The sequence below is a fragment of the Phyllobates terribilis genome, unplaced genomic scaffold, assembly GCF_046119375.1.
Source record: "Phyllobates terribilis strain yellow unplaced genomic scaffold, ASM4611937v1 Scaffold_4__5_contigs__length_816908805, whole genome shotgun sequence".
Lineage (NCBI taxonomy): Eukaryota > Metazoa > Chordata > Amphibia > Anura > Dendrobatidae > Phyllobates > Phyllobates terribilis.
In genome coordinates, this window is record NW_027362764.1 from 497,269,324 (window position 1) to 497,292,029 (window position 22,706).

Sequence of the window (22,706 nt, forward strand, 5' to 3'; positions counted from 1 at the left end):
TCCCTTCACTGGCTCCTTATTGCCCAGAGACTCCAGTTCAAAACCTTAACCTTGGCATTCAAAGTCATCCACAACCTGTCTCCTCCATACATCTGTGACCTAGTCTCCCGGTACTTAACTGCACGCAACCTCCGATCCTCACAAGATCTCCTTCTCTACTCCCCTTTTATCTCCTCTTCCCACAATCGCATACATGATTTTTCCCGTGCATCCAACCTTCAAAAGGTACCTGAAGACTCACCTCTTCCGACAAGCGTACAACCAGAAGTAACCCTCGCTCCACCATACCGCTGCACGACCAGCTCTATCCTCACCTACTCTATTCTCACCCATCCCTTGTAGACTGTGAGCCCTCGCGGGCAGGGTCCTCTCTTCTCCTGTAGCAGTCACTGTCACATTTTTGTTCAAGATTATTGTAATTGTTTTTGTGATGTATACCCCCTTTTTCACATGTTAAGCGCCATGGGATAAATGGTGCTTAAGTAATAATAATAATGCGGTCCAGACTCACGGCTACTGAGACTGGACTATTTGGAAGACAGGGAGGTGGTGGTGGCAAACTGACTGGAAGCATTATCTCATTATCTGCTATCCAACCAACAACCTTTTCAAACTGCTCTGCCGCTAAGAGTGGTGTTCCCCGGCCCCCTAGAAATTGGGACAGGAAGGTAGTTCGACATCATGTGGGTTTTTGTTGTGCTCCCTCAGCAGGCACAGCTTCATCTTGCCCACAGCCTCGGCGTGCACCATCACCATTACATCCACTTCCCTGTCCCTTGCCCATTTTAAATGGAGTTAATATTTGTCACGTTACCAAAAATGTCGGTATTATTACCGCAGTAATATAGGATCATGTCTGATGAACACGGTTTTAGGCAGTGACCTGGGAGTCAGAAGCTTCCAGGGGTCTTCCCCATGCTGTTTCCATGTCTTTTTCCACTGTATGGATGTGTCTGATCATGTCTCACACACCACATGGCCAGATAAGGTTGTAAAATGTTTAAATGACATTTACCGGTGAATGTATTTTTCACCTTTGAAAGCAATGCAAAAGTGCAAAAACGCATCAAAAACGCTACTTGTGAACATAGCCCAAGGTGTGGAGGAGCATTTTTGCTTTTGTATATTTATTTTGCCTTATATACAAGTCATTACCCTGGAAAGGATGTTCCTTAACATTTTCCCCAGGAAAATCCATTTTGGTTTCGTTTTTGTATGTTTTATTGTGAGTCCGTAAAAGTGGCGTAATACTCTGACAACATTGTTCACAGCAGTAACATTTCCCATCGATTTGGGCAATTTTCAGCAGGGCTGTGGAGTCAGAGTCTGTATAAAATGGACCGACTCCTAAAACACATAATAAATTGGGTACAGTAGTTCAATGCAGTTCGTGGGGAATATTTTTTCATAAGAATTTGGGAAAGTTATGAAATGTTCTATAAATGTCTGTCCTATTCCTGATCTAAGGGTCTAAGACTTTTAGCCGAGATGAATCTGGGCTATAGTAAATTTATCACTTACACATGAGCCACGTATGAGGGAGTCGGAGTCATGGCAATTGAGGAGCTGGGGTCGGAGGTTTGGCTTATCGACTTCACAGCCCAGAATTTTAGGTCCCCTGCAGACCGCCGGGGGGGGCCGCCGGAAAAACGCTCGAGTTTCCCATAGACTTACATTGAGCTCGTTGCTCGGACCGAGCACTCGAGCATTCCAATTTGCTCCACTCGAGCATTTTAGTGCTCGCTCATCACTACTCATGACCTAAGCAAATACCCAATAAATGATATTAACTGGGTGTTCTAAATCGGTTATAAGCCACAATGATGTACATGTTGGTTTGAGACAATGGGTTGAGCTTACTTGGAACATAGACAGTGGACCCTGGGCAAGTCTACTTCTGAAGTTTGGTATTCTAAGTTACAACAGGGGCTCCCTTAGATAAGAAGAGACTTGTCTTATTTGATGAACACTTTTGATAGCGCTAAGCCTTTTGATACCTTATAGGTTTTTTTGTCTTTGTATTGTATACCTCGTTCACTTAAGTAAACTACCGTATTCTTCGCTTTATAAGACGCACTTTTCCCTCCAGATTTGGGGGGAAAATAGGGGTGCGTCTTAGAAAGCGAAATCACCTTACCGGCTGCAGTGGAGCGGGTCTCGGAGATGCGGACGGGGTGCCGGAGATGCTGTGGGATCAGGACGGAGTGTTCGGAGGCGGCTGCGGGCCCCATGCTGTCTCCCAAGTTCTGCGCTGGAGTCGAGGAGAGACGAGATCTCGGCGCAGAGATCTCACTCCGAGCATGAGCCGCCTCCGGCGGCCATTTTCCCGGGGTCCATAGCATAGAACAGTATGGAAGGTGCAGGGCTCCGGATGCCACAAGATGCCGGCGGAGCCCCCGCTCCACCAGACACCTCCAGCGCAGAACTTGGGAGACAGCATGGGGCCCACAGCCGTCTCCGATCACTCCGTCCTGACCCCGCAGCATGTCCGGCACCCCGTCCGCATCTCGGGCACCTCGCAGCATATCCGGCCTCAGCCAGTGGCAACCCTGGGACCCCGCTCTACCAAAGCCGCCCCCCAGGTAAGCTGATTATAATACGCACCGGTTTATCAAAAAACATTATTTTCTTCCCCAAAATTTGGGGTGCGTTTTATAAACTGGTGCGTCTTATAATACGCAAAATACAGTATATCAATTTACTTAGCCAAGCTATGTGAACCTGTTTATTCTCTGACAGCCACAAGTTAAAAAAATGTGAAAAAAGTTTTTAAAAATATCCGAAAAAAATGTATTCCTCACATTTATTTCCCTAATAAAAATAAAGAAATCACAAAAAATAAACACATTTGGTATCACTGTAATCATACTGACCTGAAGAATCATGCTTCCATGTCACAATGAACCATAAAAACAAAATCTCCCAAAAACATGATGGGATTGCATCCCACCCCCCCTCCCTATTTCATCTTATTCAGAATATTTTTCTTGTTTTCCAGTGTATTGTATGGTAAAATTGTTGGTATCATTCAAAATTACAGCTTGTGCCACAATAAAACAAGTTCACATACGGCTATATCAACGTAAAAATAAAAATGTTATGAGTCTTGGAAAGGGAGGGAAAGATGCGAACATAAAAATGAAAATTGACTGCGGGGGCAAGAATTCATTTCTCTGTAAAACAATATTGCAAAGTCTGCTATTTTGAGCAAACTAATACATTCTTACTTCCCTGAAACTTGTACAAAGGGGTGGTTGACTTTAATATTCTTAAATTCGCTTTATCATAAAGCCCAGAAAATAATATTTTATTTCGTGGACCAGCATAAATGCATGAGAAATATTCTGGTTGAAATGTGCAGCGCTGGCTGAGTTTCAGCAACCTTTTATTACATATACACTGCTCAAAAAAATTAAGGGAACACTTTGTTCACACATCAGGTCTTGAACAAAAGATTCAAGTTGAAAATCGTTACCGATATAATTTGTGAGATTCACTGAGAGCAGTGGATTGGAAACAAAATCATGAGCCAGATGAGGGCTGGATTCCAACGCCAAAAATCAAAGTAAAAATTGAAATAAATCACAGGCAGATTAAAATTTTATTACCGCAATTCATAATGTAACTCAGTAGTGTGTACAGCCACTACATATCTAAATGTATTCCCGACAATATTTGGGCATGCTCCTGATGAGACAGAGGATGGTGTTCTGGTGGATCCCATAGCAGACCTGGGTAAGGTCATCAGTGAGCTCCTAGGCAGTCTGTGGTGAAAATTGGCGGTGTCGGAGGCACTAGTACATAGTGTCTCAGATGTTCTCAACTGGATTCAGGCCGGTATAGAGAATGTGAAGGACTGTCAGTGACATGAATGCCTTCATCATCCAGGAAATTCCTACACACTCCGGCCATATGAAGCCATGCACTACCTGCACAAGGGGGAACCCAGGGTCCAATTGCACAAGCAAAAAGTCTGACTATAGCTCTGAGAATTTCATCCCAGTACCTACCAGCAGCAACAGAACCATTCACGATCATCTGGAAGGTTTTGATACCCTTCAAAGATATGCCTCAATAAATCATTACTGACCCACCACTAAATGAATCATGCTGGATGATGTTCACCAGACCCTTTCCCGATTATCACTAGTGTTTAGTGTGAACCTGCTTTCATCTATAAACAGAACAGGATGTCATTGATGGACCTGGCAATTCTCGTGTTCTTTGGCAAATGCCAATATAGCTACACGGTGCAGGACTGTGAGCTGGGGTCACATTGCATGATAATGAGACTTCATGGACTCTTTCAGATAGCTTGGTCAGAAACGTGTGCACCAGTAAGGGCTCTGTACAATGAGGAACAAGAGAAGCACCTTCAAAGCAGCAGATACCTCCTGCTGGGCTGATGGTCTTCTAATGCCTGGTCCAACTCTCCTTGTGTAATGGCTCCATGCTCTTGAGATTGTGCTGGAAGACACAGCAAACCATCTTGCGATGGCATGTATGGATGTGCCATCCTGGAGAAGCTGGACTGCCTGCACAACCTTAATGTGTTGCAGGCACTATACACTGCTACCAATAGTGACAAAGAAACTGGCAAAACGTAAGAGGAATCAGTCAGTAAGGAGGAGGATAACCATCTGTGGCCACCATCTGTAAAACCATTCCTTTTGTTGAGGTTATCTTATGGTACCTCTCCAGTGCATTTGTTGCACCAGAGCAGGTGACATTGTTTCACAATCGCTTAGGTTTCTGGACAGATTGATATCCCGGAAGGTTAGTTGACTTGGGGTTATAATGGGATACTTAATGTGGACTCTTAATTTTTTGATGAGTGTATATAAGAAATATACAGTTTGTGCTATTGCTCATTATAAATAAATGCAGCACTTACCATTTCTACTATTTCTGTACGATGTTCCACAAGTTTCCGTCCATTGCTGGCATACTATGTGAAAAAAATGGAACATGTATGAATAGGTGCCTTAAAAAATGACATAGAAGAGTTAGTCATAAAAATAGTGCCTTAGCTGTCTTCTCTGTAGATAGATTAATTTTAGTTTGACATTTCGTCACTAGCTGAAAGAAACCCTTGCCATGTGTTGTTGATTCAGCCACTTTAGCAATGGCAACTATGTTGTGATAGCTGCAGTCAGGGCCAGACAGGCTATGTTCACACGCAGCATTTTTTTTTATACAGCCAAAACATTGAGTTAAAAACACATGTTTTGCAGATTTTTTTTGGTGAGGATTACATGTGTGATTTGTCTATGTTTAGCAAACTCAGTTTTATTCACCAAAAATGCAGCAAAACACTTTCTCGTTGCTTTCTATGGGTGAAAAAATGCTAAAAGAACTGACATGCTGCAGATTTCAAAAACACTGAAGCTCTCAGTCAGTCAGGAAAAAATAAAACAAGCGTGTGCATGAGATTTCTGAAATCTCATAGCTTTTGCTGGTACTGTAAAATGCAGTTTCTTATTTGCATTAAAAAATGCCACAAAAATGACGTGTGTGAACATAGCCATAGGCTATTTATGGTTTCTTCCAGGCTTTATCAGCTGCTCACAGTAAAGCAGTCAGAGATTACCAGCCAGCCAATGCTTGCAACCACCATAATAATCATATTGGAAACTGTGTGGCACTGCTACTTTTGCACTGTATATTTTTGGGCTATGCATTTAGTTTATATACCTTTCCCACGGGCAGGTGACTACAGGCCTGGGTCCTGCTCTGCCCTTCTATTGATGCCGGCTGGCACATAGAGAGGTTTCAAATTAGAGATGGGCCAACCTGATTGGGTACACCTGGTCGCAGTGGGTTGGCTTTTAGCTTTTTTGATCAAAACAGTGTCAACTAAGTACCCCATGTCATTTACATGTACTATTGCTGTTTACTTACTGCGGGATATTTGCTCATTTTGTTTTGATTCAAGGCTATGCTATGCACTGTATAGTATATTTTTGCAGAATTTAGTGATAACTGAAGCATACAAGACTAATATTTATGCAACTGTATTGAAGAATTATTTTGACACTTTTAGTTACTCAATAGTTATTTGCACACTGTATGAGAGCACACTATAATGCGGATGCCAATGGGGCTCCTGGTGAAATCAGAAATTCACAACAGAACACAAGTGAAACCACAAAAAGAATAAGCTCTTATTCCTCCAGCATTGCAGCCAAGGTGTAAGGCCAGTCTCAGAGCTATGTCGCAGGTTCTCCAACTCTGTCCCAACAGTCGTCCTTCATGCCATGTCTTTTTCTACATAAAGTATTTACTTACATTCAAAGTAGCATTCATATTTGTAAAACCTGCAAGGTACCTTCTTAATAAAAAGCATTCATGATAAATCGCTTCCATTACAACCTAGCACTTCCCAATAGTAAAGCAGGGTGCGGTTTTATTAGCTTTTAAGGGATTACACTTAAAAAGAGTAAACATTTTAGTGCTCACACTCATCGGCGTAAACAAAATCGGTCCGACGTTGTTCCTGAAAAGTAGGACGAGTGTCATGCGAGTACACTGATTTTTCCCACCTACCCATACGTATGACATGCGTATTGAATGCATTTTTAACATCAGCATTTACATACAGTAATTCTCTAGGTCACTTCAAGCTAGTTTTCCAACTAATAAAACAATCTTATGTACAAATATAGATAGATGGATATATAGATAGATGGATGATAGTAAGAAATAGGTCAGTGAGACATATAATTAGTGGAGTGTGTGTAGTTTACTGTACACATATTTAACTAATAATTAAAGAATTAAAATAAAAAACTGGAGTGCCGTCCCCCATATTTTTCATAACCAGCTGAGGGAAAGCCGACAGCTGGGGGCTGATGTTTATAGTCTGGCAAGAGGGTAATAAACATGGAGCTTCCCAGGTTATTAATATCAGCTCACAGCTGTGTGCTCAGGCTTTACTGGTTAATACAAGGGAGGACCCCCCCAAAAAAATGATGTGCGCACTGACTTCAGTAAGGAGACTGGAGTGCATAGCCGATGAACTCTGATCATATCAATGGCATCACTGCTTGCTGTGTGAGTCTCATGAAGCGAGCAGTGACGTCAGTGAGGTGACCATATGCGTCATTTCTGGAGCGGCTGAGTGCTGATGTTCTAAGTCTGGGAGGGGACCAATATCGATGGCCCCTTCCTAGGCTATTAATATCAACCCACAGTTGTCTGTTTAGCTATTGCTGTTTATTAAATATAGGGGGGACCCCACGTCATTTTTTTGGAGTCCCCCCTTGTAAAAACAAGTAAAGGCTACAAAGACAGCTGTGGGATGATATTAATAGCCTGGGAAGCTCCATCTTTATTACCTCCTTCCCAGACTATAAACAGAAGCCCCCAGCTGTCGGCATTTCCTCAGTTGGTTAAGAATAATATAGGGGACCCCACGCCATTTTTTTTTTCTTTTATTCTATCTACAGTGGGGAGAATAAGTATTTGATACACTGCTGATTTTGCAAGTTTTCCCACCTACAAAGAATGGAGAGGTCTGTAATTTTTATTGTAGGTACACTTCAACTGTGAGAGACAGAATCTAAAAATAAAACCAGAAAATCACATTGTATGATTTTTAAATAATTAAATTGCATTTTATTGCATGAAATAAGTATTTGATCACCTACCAACCAGCAAGAATTCTGGCCATCATAGACCTTATAGTTTTTATTTAAGCAGCCCTCCTACTCTGTACTCATTACCTGTATTATTACACCTGTTTGAACTCGTTACCTGTATAAAAGACACCAGTCCACACACTCAATCAATCACACTCCAACCTCCCCACCATGGCCAAGAACACGGGGCTGTCTAAGGACACCAGGGACAAAATTGTAGATCTGCACAATGCTGAGATGGGCTTCAGGACAATAGGCAAGTAGTTTGGTGAGAAGGCAACAATTGTTGGCACAGTTATTAGAAAATGGAAGAAACACAAGATGACTCAATCTTCCTCGGTCTGGGGCTCCATGCAAGTTCTCACCGAGTGGGGTATGGATGATTCAGAGAAAGGTCAGGAATCAGCCCAGAACTATATGGGAGGACCTGGTCAATGACCTGAAGAGAGCTTAAACCACAGTCTCAAATCGTTAGTAACACACTACGCTATCATGGATTAAAATCCTGAAGGGCAAGCAAGGTCCCCCTGCTCACTCCAGCACATATCCAGGCCCGTTTGAAGTTCGCCAATGACCATCTGGATGATCCAGAGGAGGCATGAGAGAAGGTCATGTGGTTAGATGAGACCAAAATAGAACTATTTGGTATCATCTTCACTCGCCGTGTTTGGAGGAAGAAGGATGAGTACAACCCCAAGAACACTGTCCCAACTGTGAAGCATGGTGGGGGAATCATCATACTTTGGGGGTGCTTTTCTACAAAGGGGACAGTACAACTGCACTGTATTGAAAGGAGAATGGATGGGGTCATGTGTCATGAGATTTTGGCCAACAAACTCCTTCCTTCAGTAAGAGCACTGAAGATGGGTCGTGGCTGGGTCTTCTAGCATGACAATGACTCAAAACACACAGCCAGGGAAACTAAGGAGTGGCTCCGTAAGAAGCATTTCAAGGTCCTGGAGTGGCCTAGCCTGTCTCCAGACCTGAACCCAACAGAAAATCTTTGGAGGGAGCTGAAACTCAATGTTGTCCAGCAGGAGTCCCAAAACCTGAAAGATCTGGAGAAGATCTGTATGGAAGAGTGGGTCAGCGTGAGCAAACATGGTCAAGAACTACAGAAAACGTCTGACCTCTATAATGGCAAACAAAGGTTTCTGTTCTGTTTTTGTATTGTATAAAATACTGTATACACTCGAGTAAAAGCCGACTTTTTCAGCCCTTTTTATAGGCTGAAAAAGCCCTCCTCGGCTTATACTCGGGTATATACTTTATTGTATATACATTCCGGTGGTGGATAGTGGTAGGGTTGAGGCGGCGGAGGAGCGGGGCACACGCAGTAGCCGCTGCTGCAGCTACTACGTGTGCCCTATGCTAAAGGAAAATGAATATTCACCCTTCTCCACGCCCATGTGAACGCGTGGAGAAGGGTGAATATTCATACTCTCTAATAGTGGGCACAGAAAATCACTGAGCCGCAGCAGGAGCTGCGGCGCTGCTGACATTGTGCGCACGCAATTGAAGAACATAGATATTCACGCCTCTCCACTACCATAGTCCCGGCGTGGAGGAGTGACTATCCCCGCAGCTCTCGGCGTCTGAGGGCACATGGTAGTGATGTCATGCGCTGCTCAGATGTGAAGGTGAGCTGCTGGCAGAACAGGAGCAGCGCTGGAGTAAAGGGAAGGAAGGTGAGTAGAAGTGTTTATTTTTTTTTGTGTGCAGTGATGGGGGTCCATGCATACCAGGATTGGGAGGGGGATGAGGGGTGCCATGCATACCAGGATTGGTGATGAGGGGGCAATTCTTTTCCAGGATGGGGAAATTTACCAGTAGCTTCTGCATTTCCCAACCTAGGCTTATACTTGACTCAATAAGTTTTCCCAGTTTTTTGTGGCAAAATTAAGTGCCTCAGCTTATATTCGGGTCGGCTTACACTTGAGTATATACGGTACTTACTTCATGCAAAAAACTGCAAATTAATTATGTGAAAAATCAGAATGTGATTTTCTGGATTTTTTTTTTTAAATTCTGTCCCTCACAGTTGAAGTGTACCTACGATAAAAATTACAGACCTCTCCATTCTTTGTAGATGTGAAAACTTGCAAAATCGCCAGTGTATCAAATACTTATTTTCCCCACTGTATATCTATTGTATTCTATTCTGCCGGTTGTGAATTTACTGCACTCGGATTAGGAAATGTCGGGTTTCCTATGTGATGAGTGTGTAAAAATCGCATGGCACACGCATGGTCTGTGTGCCATGCGATTTTTTTTTTGCACCCACTGACTTGCATTGGCGATATACAAGGCCACTTACAGCATGCTGCGATTTTTTCTCAGTCCGATCTGAGCTGAGAAATAAAAAAATCACAGATGAACACAGAATCATTGACTAACATTAGTCAGAGTACAATCCGATTTTTGATTGGATTGCACCCGTCCGTTTTAAACGCAGAGGAGTATGAGCACTAACTAAAATAATGCTATGCAACTGAATTTTCATGCAGAACGATCCTGGATTGCAGGAAAAAGCTTACTCCCAATTCAAGGATTTTACACACCACAAAGGCAATGCTTACCATTTCTTTTACTCTGCTTTTCTCCAAATTAAAATCTAGTTTGTTATTTGCACGGACTTTGGTAATTTCATCCTTAACAGTAAAAATAAAAAAAAGGATCAGTGTAAAGAAGCAGTATAGCTACAGCTCATATGAGCTTTACAAGGATTTATATATGGGACTGTAGTTTTGTGTAGAAAGGCGCAACATTTGTTATTGGGTTTGCAGTATAAAAGCATTAGGACACCAATTTCATTATTCTGTCACTGTGGAGTTGATGTAAGCAATTTATGATATATCTTACAGAACCAGGTTTAAGCTGAAGATACTGATAAACAAAATGTCCATCACCCATATGGAGAATTCATCTCTGACTTTGCAATTTTTCCCTTGCTTTCACAATGTAGGACATAGCCAAAGCAAACTAATCTCTTGTATGGAAAAAGCCAAAGTACACAATAGAAAACAAGCTCACTAGCTTCACAATTTACCACAGTGAGATGGACCCCAACAGGAATATGAATGTATAGTTTGTAAAGGTATCAATGTCATTATCTTTATAGAAAAAAAAAATATATATATACACTAACTGAGCACATTTATTCGCTATCGAGTATGAGAACCTGGCAAAGAAATACACTCACTTACACGACTTGGCATGCTATGAGTGAAGTTATTAATGATTGGCTGAGGAATTTTCTGCTAAGCGGAATACACTTGGGCATGTAAATCATCAAGATCCGCTGCTGGCAGCTCCTTTTGCAATTGATGACCAATGATGTCCCAGATGTGCTCAATCGGAGACAAGTCTGGAGATGATGCAGGCCATGGTAGCATGTTTAGGCCACACACAAGCTGCTCATAGCAGATTGAGCAACATTCCTCAGACAAACATGAATAACCTCATTGATAGAATGTCACAGTGTGTAAGTGCCTGTATTTCTGCTTGTGGTGCTCAAACTTGATAATGAATAAATTAAGATGTTTTGAAAATTTTGTTTCCATAGTTTTATCATTTGCATATCATTAACATTTCTATTCATCCTGTGATTTCCATAATTCTACAACTTTTCCTTCTTGGTGTTACAAGTTCATTGTTGAGTAATATACTTTGTGTGGACTTCTGGTTCTAGTATGTCTATAGTCCTCTATATTAGATCTGGTCTCACCCTTAACTTGGCCATACATGAGATAACAGTAGACCGAACGTTCATTCCGCAGTCAGCTGTCAGACCAACCTCCCTAAATACATGAGAGCTAGGTTCAGAGAAGAGTTTATGTGTTGCTAGCAGGGAGAGAGGAGAAAGATGCCATCAGTCCTCTGCCAGCAGTTTATCTTCCCTGTAAGCCATAGGATCGGCCGTTGAAATTCCAGTGGCCTGATCCTTTTCTCCTCTGATATGTTCGAGTTCGGCAAACTTTTAAATAATGTGTGTGGGGTCCTTTATTAGTAAAACACTTCCGCTTGTACCGGGAGAGGTTCAGATAATATTAAAGCGCTTCTATTTCTTTTGTATGCTCATCAATGTGGAGCCTGCATTTTAATATAAAGTATATTAAGAAGTAATACTCATCTATATTTGTCGATAAACACAGAGAGATTCAAAAGTCTTTATACATAACTACTCAGCCTCTTTTATCAAAACTGTATACAGTGCCTTGAAAAAGTATTCATACCCCGTGAACTTTTCCACGTCACACCCACAAACTTAAATGTATTTTATTGGGATTTTATGTGATATACCAACACAAAGTAGCAAGAATTTGTGAAGTGAAAAGGAAGTGATACATGGTTTTCTAATTATTTAAAAAATATAATCTGAAAATTGTGTTGTGCAATTTTATTCAGCCCAATATAGTCTGATAACTCTAAGTATAATCCTGAATTACCAATTGCCTCCAGAAGCCACATAATTAGTAAATTGAATCCCCCTGTGTGCAATTTATTCTCAGTATAACTACAGCTGTTCTGTGAAGGCCTCAGGAGGTTTTGCTTGAGAACAGTAGGTATCAAATAGCATCATGAAAACCAAGGAACACACCAGACAGGTCAGGGATAAAGTTGAAGAGTAAAGCAAGGTTAGGTTATAAAAAAATACAGTAAGCTCTGAACAGCTCATGGAGCACTGTTCAATCGCTCATCCAAAAATGGAAGGAGTATTGCACAACTGAAAACCTACTAAGACATGGCAGTCTACCTAAACCAACATCCCAAGCACAGAGAGCATTAATTAGAGAAGCAGTTAAGAGGCCCAGGGTCACTCGGGAGGAGTTGCATAGATTCAACACTCAGGTAGGAGAATTAAAAGAAAGCCATTTCAGAAAGCAAGTCAAAAGAAGTTTCGTTTGTAGTTTCAAAAAGCCATGTAGGAGACACAGCTAGCATGTGGAAGACGGTGCCTTGGTTTGTCTGGTCAGTAGGACTTTTTGGGCTAAATGCAAAAGGTTTTATGTGGCAGAACACTGCACATCAGACTGAAAACACCATCCTCACCGTTAAACATGGCAGTGGCATAATCATGTTGCGGGGATGCTTTTCTTTAGGAGGGGCAGGGAAGCCAGTCAGAGTTAAAGGGACTGTCAGCACAGAATGAGTCTTCAAACAAAGTACAGGCGCTCGGTGCTTAACAGCAGGGCCAATCATTTAAATAGATAGAAACCAAGCAGGTGGGAAGGTGTATTTAAATGATTGGCCCTGCCATGAAGCACCAAGCGGCGAGACTTAGCTTAAACAGTCATCCTGTGTTGACAGTCCCTTTAATGGGAAGATGGATGGAGCTAAATACAGGGCATTCCTGGAGGAAAATCTGTTAGAGCCTGCAAGACTTGAGACAAGGGCGTCCTTCCAGCAGGACAACAACCCTAAACATACTGCCAGAGCTACAATGGAATGGTTTAGATCAATGTATATTCATGTGCTTGCATAGCCCAGTCACAGTCCAGACCCATTAAAATCCATTGAGAATCTGTTGTAAGACTTGAAAATTGCTGTTCACAGACGCTCTCCATCCAATCTCACTGTGCTAGAGCTAGTGTGCAAAGAAGTATAGGAAAAATTTTCAGTCTCTACATGTGTAAAGCTGGTAGAGACATACTGCAAAAGACTTGCAGCAGTAATTGCAACGAAAGGTGGCCCTACAAAGTATTGACTCAGGGGGCTGAATACAAATGCACATCACAATTTTCAGATTTATATTTTTAAAATAATTAGAAAGCCATGTATCATTTTCTTTACATTTTTACAAATACTTCTACTTTGTGTTGGTATATCATATATAATCTCAATTAACTACATTTAAGTTCGTGGGTGTAACGTGAAAAAATGTGGCAAGTATGAATACTTTTTTCAAAGCACTGTACTCATTCAGCTTTTATTTCATAAATTGTTCTGGAAATACAAAAGCAGCACTGTGACTGGTGAGGACTGTGTTATTCCCTAGATATGTAGACTTTCGTTTTGTATTAAATCATAACATTGTAAATGTAAGAGCTTGTGTACTACATGGAAAATCAGAACTGAATTTGGAATGTTGAGCAGATGGGATTTGACACTCACAATTGACTGTTTCTTCAGTTGCTCTAGCTCACTCTTTAGTCTCTAAAAAAAACAAAATACAAAATGAAGAACTGTTCTAAATAATTAGAAATAAAATAACAATTAAAGGTGTTATCCAGTTCTTCTCTCTTCTGCACCAGGAGGTGCAAGGCACTGTTGACATGGCCGGCATACGGTCCTATTAATAAGAATAGGTTGTGCGTCTGATACCGGCTGTATTTGCATGATACCAACCACTACTTGGCAATCAACCAAGCAATACTGCATCAACATGGCCGTTCACCTCCACGTGGGGAACTAGGAGGCACTAGATAACCTTCTTTAGAGAGGACCTTTCACTGGATTTTTTTTTAATATAAACTGAGTACCTCCTCTAATTGCCACTGCTCCACTGATTCAGGAACAATTTTCCTCTAGTCTTCTGTTCTAAAGTTATGTCCCTTGGTAATAATGGTGAAAATTTTCCCTTCAGCCAACTGGGTGTATACCACAGAACGTCTCTAGGGGCGTTTGATTTTTCGCCTCGGATAAAGGCCAATCAAAACACAGCCACACCCACATAGAAGTTCTGTGGTATATGCCCAGTTGTTGAATGGAAAAATTGCACCATTAGGCCACATTCACAAATTCAGTATTTTCTCAGTATTTCACATCAGTATTTGTATGCAAAAAGGAGGAATGGGTAATAAATGCAGAAGTGGTGACGTGTTTCTAATATACTTTTCCTGATTGTTCCACTCCTAATTTTGCTTTACAAATACTGATGTAAAATACTGAATGTGTCCTTATTACCGGGGGACATAACTTTGGAACAGAAGGCACAGAAGAAAAACTAGTCCAGAATCAGTGCAACTGCACAGGCGCTATTCAGTCTAAATGAAAAGTTTTACTCACCACATAAAGTCAGTCATGACTTAAGTCTGCCCAAATCTAGTAATCCCATTTGTTTTAATTCCATAGATATTTGAGAATATTTATTTTGATTCAGAGAAAAAAACTTATAACAGGAAGCTCGGCTATAAGTTTTCACTTTTGGTTTAGATTCTCCGACTACCATCTGACATTTTGGCTTAGGCCAGACAATAACTCAATACAACAGCCTTGCATTATACACGTTAATTCCTAATATTTTAAGTAAACAGTACCTCATTTTCTGTTCTGAGAGCTGAAAATTCACTTTTCTCCAAGATGATCATGTCCTTTTTTGCAGAGGCTATGTGTGACATGACCTGCTGAAGACTGATCTCCTGAAATGAAATGCAAAGACCCTCAATTAGCTTCATCACAAGCTCAATAGCATCTAAAAATTGTGACTACAGGGTAAATATATATCTTGTTCAGAGAACTATTAAATACCCTCACAGGGAATTCTGGCCACAAAAAGGATCAGTCTCTGCAGGTCCCAGCACATCCACTTGTTACGGTGTTTCCTCATAGATTACACAAGTGTCCAATCAACCTATTTAATAAAATATGGATTTTCTAAACACGATGACCGCTGTAATTACCCTAGACCATTTCACTATCTTAGACGCCAGGGATGTTACCATTAACCACAATCTTCGACCACCAGGAAGACTGACATTCCTGACCATATACCACTATGGATGTTGGCATTAAAGAAATCCTGCAATCAGATTCATGCTGCCCGAACAACACACAGCATGAATCAGACACTGGCTTTGACTGAGAAGTCTTTCACAATGTACACATGTTGGGCGCACTCAGACATCTGTACAAATAGGTCCAAGAGCGGACCACAATGCACGGACTAGCCGTGGATCTCCCGATCCGGGCGTGACAGCTTCATAGAAATATATGAAGGCGTCAAGCTTGGGTCAGGAGACCTGTGGTCAGTCCATGCATTATGGTCCGCTCTTGGACCTATTTGTACAGGCATCTGAGTGCACCCTTAGGCAGAGACCTGTCAGTCAGCAGGAGAAGGCAGGGAGAAGCTGGCCAGCGTTCAAAAGTATGTTTTCCCTGAAATGCTGCCATTACACAGCCCGTGTCCGATTCATGCTGACCAGGGTTTGGGCAGTATGAATCTCATGACTAGTTCCCTTTAACCCCTTCTTTGCAATAGATGAACGGTGTTGTAGCTATTAACGACTTCTCTACTGACAACTGGAGATATTCGTGTTGTATTGCTATTAAGTCTATGTAAGGAAATATTTATTTTTGCTGGTTTGGACTGTTCTGCTCACAGGAAAAAGTGCCCCAGTTCATACAGGCCCCATGTACAAGATACAAATCGGCAGAATCTGTTGTTTTTGGTGGGACTGGCGATTCACCTCCTGTCTTCCCCCTCCCCCCTTGACACATGATGTCAGGAGACATAAGAATTGGAATTCCAAGGCCCAATCCCTTTTGTTTTCAAAAGATAAGCTGCTGACAGGTGTCTGGCTGAAGATTTATCCTCTCTCCGGCTGTGTGCACACAATGCGTTTTTTTAAGCGTTTTTGCAGCGCCAATTCCGCTGCAGAAACGCTTAAAAAACGCTTGGTAGAAGGCCTGCCATGTTCCCCAATGATAATCCGCATGTGCTGTGCACATGCTGCGGAAATTTCCGCTGCGGATTATCATTGCGGAAAAATCCGCAGCACTGACAATTATTTTGCGGAAGCGCTGCGCTTTCGCCGCCATTGACTTGCATTGGAACGCTCGGATTCCATATCATATCACTGCATCTGTACATGCGGAATCCAAACGTTTCAATGTGCGGATGGTACCCGGGTCTGGAGAAGAGTAGACTCTCCTCCGGACCCGGGTACCATAGAACCTGTAAAAAAAAGAATAAAATAAAAAATAAATATTATATTTACCTTCTGTTGGCCCCCGGTGTGCTGGTCTTCGCTTGACGGCAGATCGCGGTGGACTGAAGGACCTGCGCTGACGTCATGTGACGGCAGGTCCTTCAGAGTACCGCGAGCTGCCGGCAAGCCAGGACGGATCGAATAAAGACTCCGGGGGCCATCAGAAGGTAAGTATATAGTTATTTTTTTTATTTTTTAACATTCTTTACGGTCACACTATATAAATCCATGCCGTTTGCATGGATTTATATAGTGTGACCAAGTTGTCAAGCACTTTCCAAGTGATGCTAAAAATCGCTTGGAAAGCGCTTGACAACCCGCATGCGGAAATGCATGTGAAGAACGCTTCACTTCCGCATGTCCCTGGCAGGAAAAACGCATGTACAATCCGCATGTACAATCCACATGCGTTTTTTCTGCCAGGGAGATGCAGAAACGCTCAGGAAAAAATCCGGAGCATTTCAACATCGTGGGCACATAGCCTCCCAGTTGAAAACACAGGAACACATGGTTAAGAGCTCACGTATTGGAGAGTCAGGAGAGATAGCTGTCAGCAAAAAGGTTCAGCTGATGGCTATCTCATGTGTATGGTCAGCTCAACTGGCCTGATCACTAGCTACAGTGCCCCAGGCCCCAACTTGCACTTCTGACTACATATTCACCCTGGCAGAAATAAAGGTAAAAAAATTCACCTTCTTTTCTTACTCATTACTCATGGAGAGGTTTTAAACAGTGTACATATGGTAGCCCCCAGTGTTTTCCATCATTCCACCGAAACTGCTGTAACTAAAGTCACCAATGACCTACTAACCCCCAAATCCAAGCGACACTACTCTGTCCTCGTCCTCCTCCTGGACCTGTCATCTGCTTTTGACACAGGGGATCATTCCCTCTTATTACAGATTCTCTCATCTCTTGGCATCACAGACTTGGCCCTATCTTGGATCTCTTCATATCCAATAGACTGGACATTCAACGTCTCTCACTCACACACCACCTTCTCACCTCGCCCCCTATCTGTTGGTGTCCCCCAAGGTTCAGTTCTAGGATCCCTGCTCTTCTCCATCTACACTTTCGGCTTGGGACAGCTCATAGTCTCACGGCTTTCAGTATTATCTGTATGCTGATGACACACAGATCTATCTCTCTGGACCTGATATAAACTCCTTACTAAACAGAATCCCACAATGTCTGACCGATATTTCATCCTTCTTCTCTGATAGTGCTAGATTTCTGAAACTTAATATGGATAAAACAGAATTCATCATTTTTCTCCCATCTCATTAAATCCCCCCCAACAGACCTATCCATCAAAGTCAAAGGCTGCCCACCCTCCCCAGTCCCGCAAGCTCGCTGCCTCGGGGTAACCTTTGACTCTAACCTCTCCTTCACACCACACATCCAAGACCTTTCCAATTCCTGCTGACTCCAACTCAAAAATATCTCTGTCAGATCCGTACATTCCTTAACCAAGAATCTGCAAAAACACTAGTGCATGCCATCATCATCTCCCGCCTTGACTACAACAACCTCCTGCTCAGTGGCATCCCCTCTAACACTCCTGCACCCCTCCAATCTATCCTAACCTCTGCTGCCCGACTAATCCACCTGTCCCCTGGCCTCTCCTCTCTGTCAATCCCTTCACTGGCTCCCCATTGCCCAGAGACACCAGTTCAAAACCCTAACTTTGGCATACAAAGCCATCCACAACCTGTCTCTTTAATACATCTGTGACCTAGTATCCCTGTACTTACCTGCACGCAACCTCCGATCCTCACAAGATCTCCTTCTCTACTCCCCTCTTCCTATAATTGCATACAAGATTTTTCCCATGCATCCCATTTACTCTGGAACGCTCTACCCCAACACATCAGACTCTAGCTTACCGTGGAAACCTTCAAAAAGAACCTGAAGACCTACCTGTTCCGACAAGCCTACAACCTGCAGTAACCAGCGCTCCACCATACCGCTGCACAACAAGCTCTACCCTCACCTACTGTATCCTCACCCATCCCTTGTAGATTGTGGCCCTTGCGGGCAGGGTCCTCTCTCCTCCTGTACCATTAAGTGACTTGTATTGTTCAAGATTATTGTACTTGCTTTTTATTATGTAAAGAGCCATGGAATTAAACTTCTTTGAAAATGAATAACAATGTTATTAGTACTTCCACAGGTTATATGTAATTGGAATGACTATTGTTACTATGTTCAAATATTTGTTCATCTAATTATGCAGGTTTTGCAGAGCCAAGAAGTATAAATAACTCATGTTTAATGCTTCTTAAGGTTGGGGGGTGGAGAACTGTGTTTCTGCAATGTTTGCCTGGTTGTTGGTGTTTTTTTTTATTTTTACCTTTGTGAAAATCTTTATAAAAGTTGATAAAAACCATCTGATTAAAAAAAAAAAGAGCCTTGGAAGAAATGGCGCTATAATAATAAATAATAATAACCTGCTGTACTTTGGAAACCATGTCCTGATATATGAGGTCCATATTGGCATTCATGATTTTAAGCAAAGCCAATACAATCATCTCAGACTGCTGAGTTGTAAACCCTAGGAGAAATAAACATGAGATAATTAGCAAAATGTCTAAAGAAAGATAATATAGTGAACAGTAATATGGGGTACAAGGACAAGCCATGCAAAATAAGTTACCTCGGGCCTCCAGGATTTGAACAATCGCATGAGTGTCAAAGTAGAGTCTCTTTCCAACGGCTGAAAACACCGTCCTCTTATGCGTGCACTTGGCTGATATACTCGACACATTACAAGCTGTAAAATAGAGCAGATTGCGCACTACTGTACCATACCACATGTAACACACAGCTATCATTTCATTTCTGTCTGAAGGGACAGGAAGATACGACAATTATAATTGTTAATTCTTCTGGTCCACATGTGTCAGTTTAGTATTCATTTAGGATAGGGGCACATTCAGAAGTGTGTGCTAATCGGTCCAATATCGGACCGGAATGCATGGACTGGTCGCGGCTCTCCCGACCTGAGCGTGACAGCTTCATACATTTCTATAAAGCCTTTATGCTCGGGTTGGGAGACCCGTGACCAGTCCGTGCATTGCGGTCCGATCTTGGACCGATTAACACACATGTCTGAATGTGCCCTGAGCAAGTCCAAATTCACACACACTGTGTTTGTAAAGGACAGGATGCATGTATAATATGGATGGCATCCATGTCCTTTCCATTCATATCACAGACCTATTCAATGATACGTGGTAAATCAGACCAAACTTGGATCTATCACTGCATTTATTTTGCAGACCTTCAATCCACAAGAAAGACGTGTGAAAGCTGGGAAATGCTATAATGTGTCTGTGTAATATCCTACACAAAAAAAGGTTGGCACATATGAGAAAACGGATGTGTGAATGAGGCCTAAGGAGAAGGGAATAGGCTGCTGTCAGACGCTTATTTCCCATGAACAACGGATCAGGACTGTTGAAATCAATACTTTTTTTCTCTCCCAACATCTATTGAGCAAATTGCCTACATTACATAGTCGGACAAAACTAATGAGTTTGGCTAATCTTAGGGTATAATTAGCCTGGTCACGTGTCCATTAATCGTACTGTTTAGACAGGCTGACCACAATTCTACTGGCACAGAACATTGCCATCTCCTGCTTACACAAAGCGATACGCCAGGTGCCGAGTATCAGATCCCACTGATCTGATGCTGATGGCACTTCATCAATATGTTGTACATGGAAAAACAATTTAATGGGGCCAGTGTGGGTTAAAAAAAAAGAAGAAGATAGTGTATTCAGCACTGTATTCTCTATTGCATCCTCTCCAGTCTACTGGCATCCACATCTGGCAGGGGGGCATCATGTGACTGCTGCAGCCAATCAGCCGTCACTGATCAATTGCATCGTTTCTTCATGCTCTGACAGATTGAGAGGGCCGCAGCTGATCGGCTCCTTTAGGGCTCTTGCAGACGAGCGTATAAATCGGATGTGTGCTGCCCCATTTTTCATCACATAGCACACGGACATCACACGGGCCCATGTTATTCAAAGGGGCTGTGAACTAATTTTCTCTTGGTCCGAATCTTTTGAATCCCACCCATTCAAGTCTAAAGGTGCGTAAAAAAAAAAAAAAAATTTGGATCCCACAAGGACCATCCCAGTAGCGTCTGATTTTTACAGATACAGTTCTACACTTATAAACCTAGGAAACTGTATTCATCATGTACATTTTTTTAATGTTTCTGTATGAAAACGTATGTCACGCGGCCGTAAAAAATGGACACATGGATCTCACAGATGAAAATCAGTCCGCACTCGGACCTTAATCGGACATCTGGTGTAGCACTAATGAGATGATGGATGTAAACAAGGGACATCGGTGGTTCTGATCTCTAGTCCCCATTATCAATCTAGATGGGACAGGAAACCAGTCTATGCAGTGCTTTCCTGCCAGTCATACTATTTATGCCTTTATAATTAAAGGGGTATTCCCATCAGGTACATTCTGAATGTGACCTGTGGATGCCTCATACATGAGATCAGAGGACCCCTTTAATGGGATTTGTTTTCCCTTCTTGTGTCAGATTACAATGGCCATGTAAACTCAGCTAGGCCTCCTGTATGGAAACTGGAGCTTTCATCCATAGTAACCAGACAGCAGAGCAAATGAGGCAGTACAGGTCCCAGAAATTCCAGGCCATGCAGAGGACTACAGCTGCGCATGCGCTAGTCCTGACCACAGCTCTCACCTCCACCGCGCGGTCTCCGGACCGCTATGGCGTGCATACGCTTCACATAGGACTGCGCACAACGTCCGTAGCTCAACATAGTGAGGCAGCGCCGGCGGCCACAAGGTGTCCCGTCACCAGCACATAGCCCTGACCTCAGCCGGCGCAGCTCCCGTCCGACACCTCTATGTGTCACTCATAACTAAGTCAAATCCCAGCGGCAACGCCCACATGTATTGCTTTATTTGTGTTCAAAACCATCAGCGCAGACAAGCAATAAAGTTCGCAAAATACAAAAGTTGATGCGGAAATGGGCGTGTCCCTGTCAAGTTACGTCAGCAGGCTGTGCTGTCCTCCGTGCCGAGACGTTACGTAGTATAAAGCGTGGACACAAGGTGGCGCTGCATCCACCACTGAGACAACTTTATTTATAGCATGTCCGTGAACAGCTATATTATTCACATGCATGGCAACTAACAAATCCTCAAGTCTAGGGAAGTACTTCATTCTTTCCTGCTTTTATAGTGTTAAAATATAAAAAAATACACAACTTTTTTTTTTGATTACTACCACCAAATGTAATAAAGAAAGAATGTGAACAGGTGCAAGCTGCTATGACTGCATAATATACAAACAATAGAACACAGCCCCACTCCCATCAAACATCATACCTCCCGAATATTGTAGAAGAGAAAGGGCAGAAAAAGCGGCACACTACTGGCAACATTTTAGGCCATGCCGTTCACACCAGACACAGCCATTTACCTCTTCATTCTCTCCTGGCCACATTAGGAAAAGTTTATAAACTAATGGACAACCAGTTGAAGGCTGTGTTCACACTACTGCAAAACATTTTTTTGCTGTCCTGTCCATTAAAGGAGTAGAACAGTTGAAAGCAGCTTGGAACGGATTTGTCATCAGCTCAACCGTGAAGAGCTCTCTACCCTTGGGCTGTCTCCTCAGTGTTCCTCTCTGCCCTCAGGCTCTCCTCAGTGCTCTCCTCTACACTTGGGCTGTCTCCTCAGTGTTCTCAGCATTCTTTTCCCTCTGTTTGTCTCCCCAGCGTTCCCCTCTGCCCTCGTGCTTTCTCCTCAGCGTTCCTCTCTGCCCTCGTGCTTTCTCCTCAGCGTTCCTCTCTGCCCTCGTGCTTTCTCCTCAGCGTTCCTCTCTGCCCTCGTGCTTTCTCCTCAGTGTTCCTCTCTGCCCTCAGGCTCTCCTCAGTGTTCCCCTCTACACTTGGGCTGTCTCCTCAGTGTTCCCCTCTACACTTGGGCTGTCTCCTCAGTGTTCCTCTCAGCCCACGGGCTGTCTCCTCAGTGTTCCTCTCAGCCCACGGGCTGTCTCCTCAGTGTTCCTCTCAGGCCATGGGCTGTCTCCTCAGTGTCCTCAGCATTCTTTTCCCTCTGTTTGTCTCCCCAGC

At 42.7% G+C, this 22,706-nt stretch overlaps 1 protein-coding gene across 1 annotated transcript in view; it reads right to left on the minus strand.

Moving 5' to 3' along the window:
- The window catches only part of MCUR1 (mitochondrial calcium uniporter regulator 1), a 44,990-nt gene extending 23,424 nt beyond the window's left edge, over positions 1-21,566 (minus strand). Inside the window, exons 1-7 of the mRNA XM_073676688.1 lie at positions 21,308-21,566; positions 19,227-19,343; positions 19,021-19,124; positions 14,900-15,001; positions 13,755-13,796; positions 10,220-10,291; positions 4,895-4,948 (exon numbers count right to left, since the gene is read on the minus strand). Of these exons, the coding sequence (XP_073532789.1) occupies positions 4,895-4,948; positions 10,220-10,291; positions 13,755-13,796; positions 14,900-15,001; positions 19,021-19,124; positions 19,227-19,343; positions 21,308-21,386 (570 nt within the window). The 5' untranslated portion in view covers positions 21,387-21,566. The remainder of the gene's footprint in view (positions 1-4,894; positions 4,949-10,219; positions 10,292-13,754; positions 13,797-14,899; positions 15,002-19,020; positions 19,125-19,226; positions 19,344-21,307) is intronic.
- Positions 21,567-22,706: the final 1,140 nt, after the last annotated feature.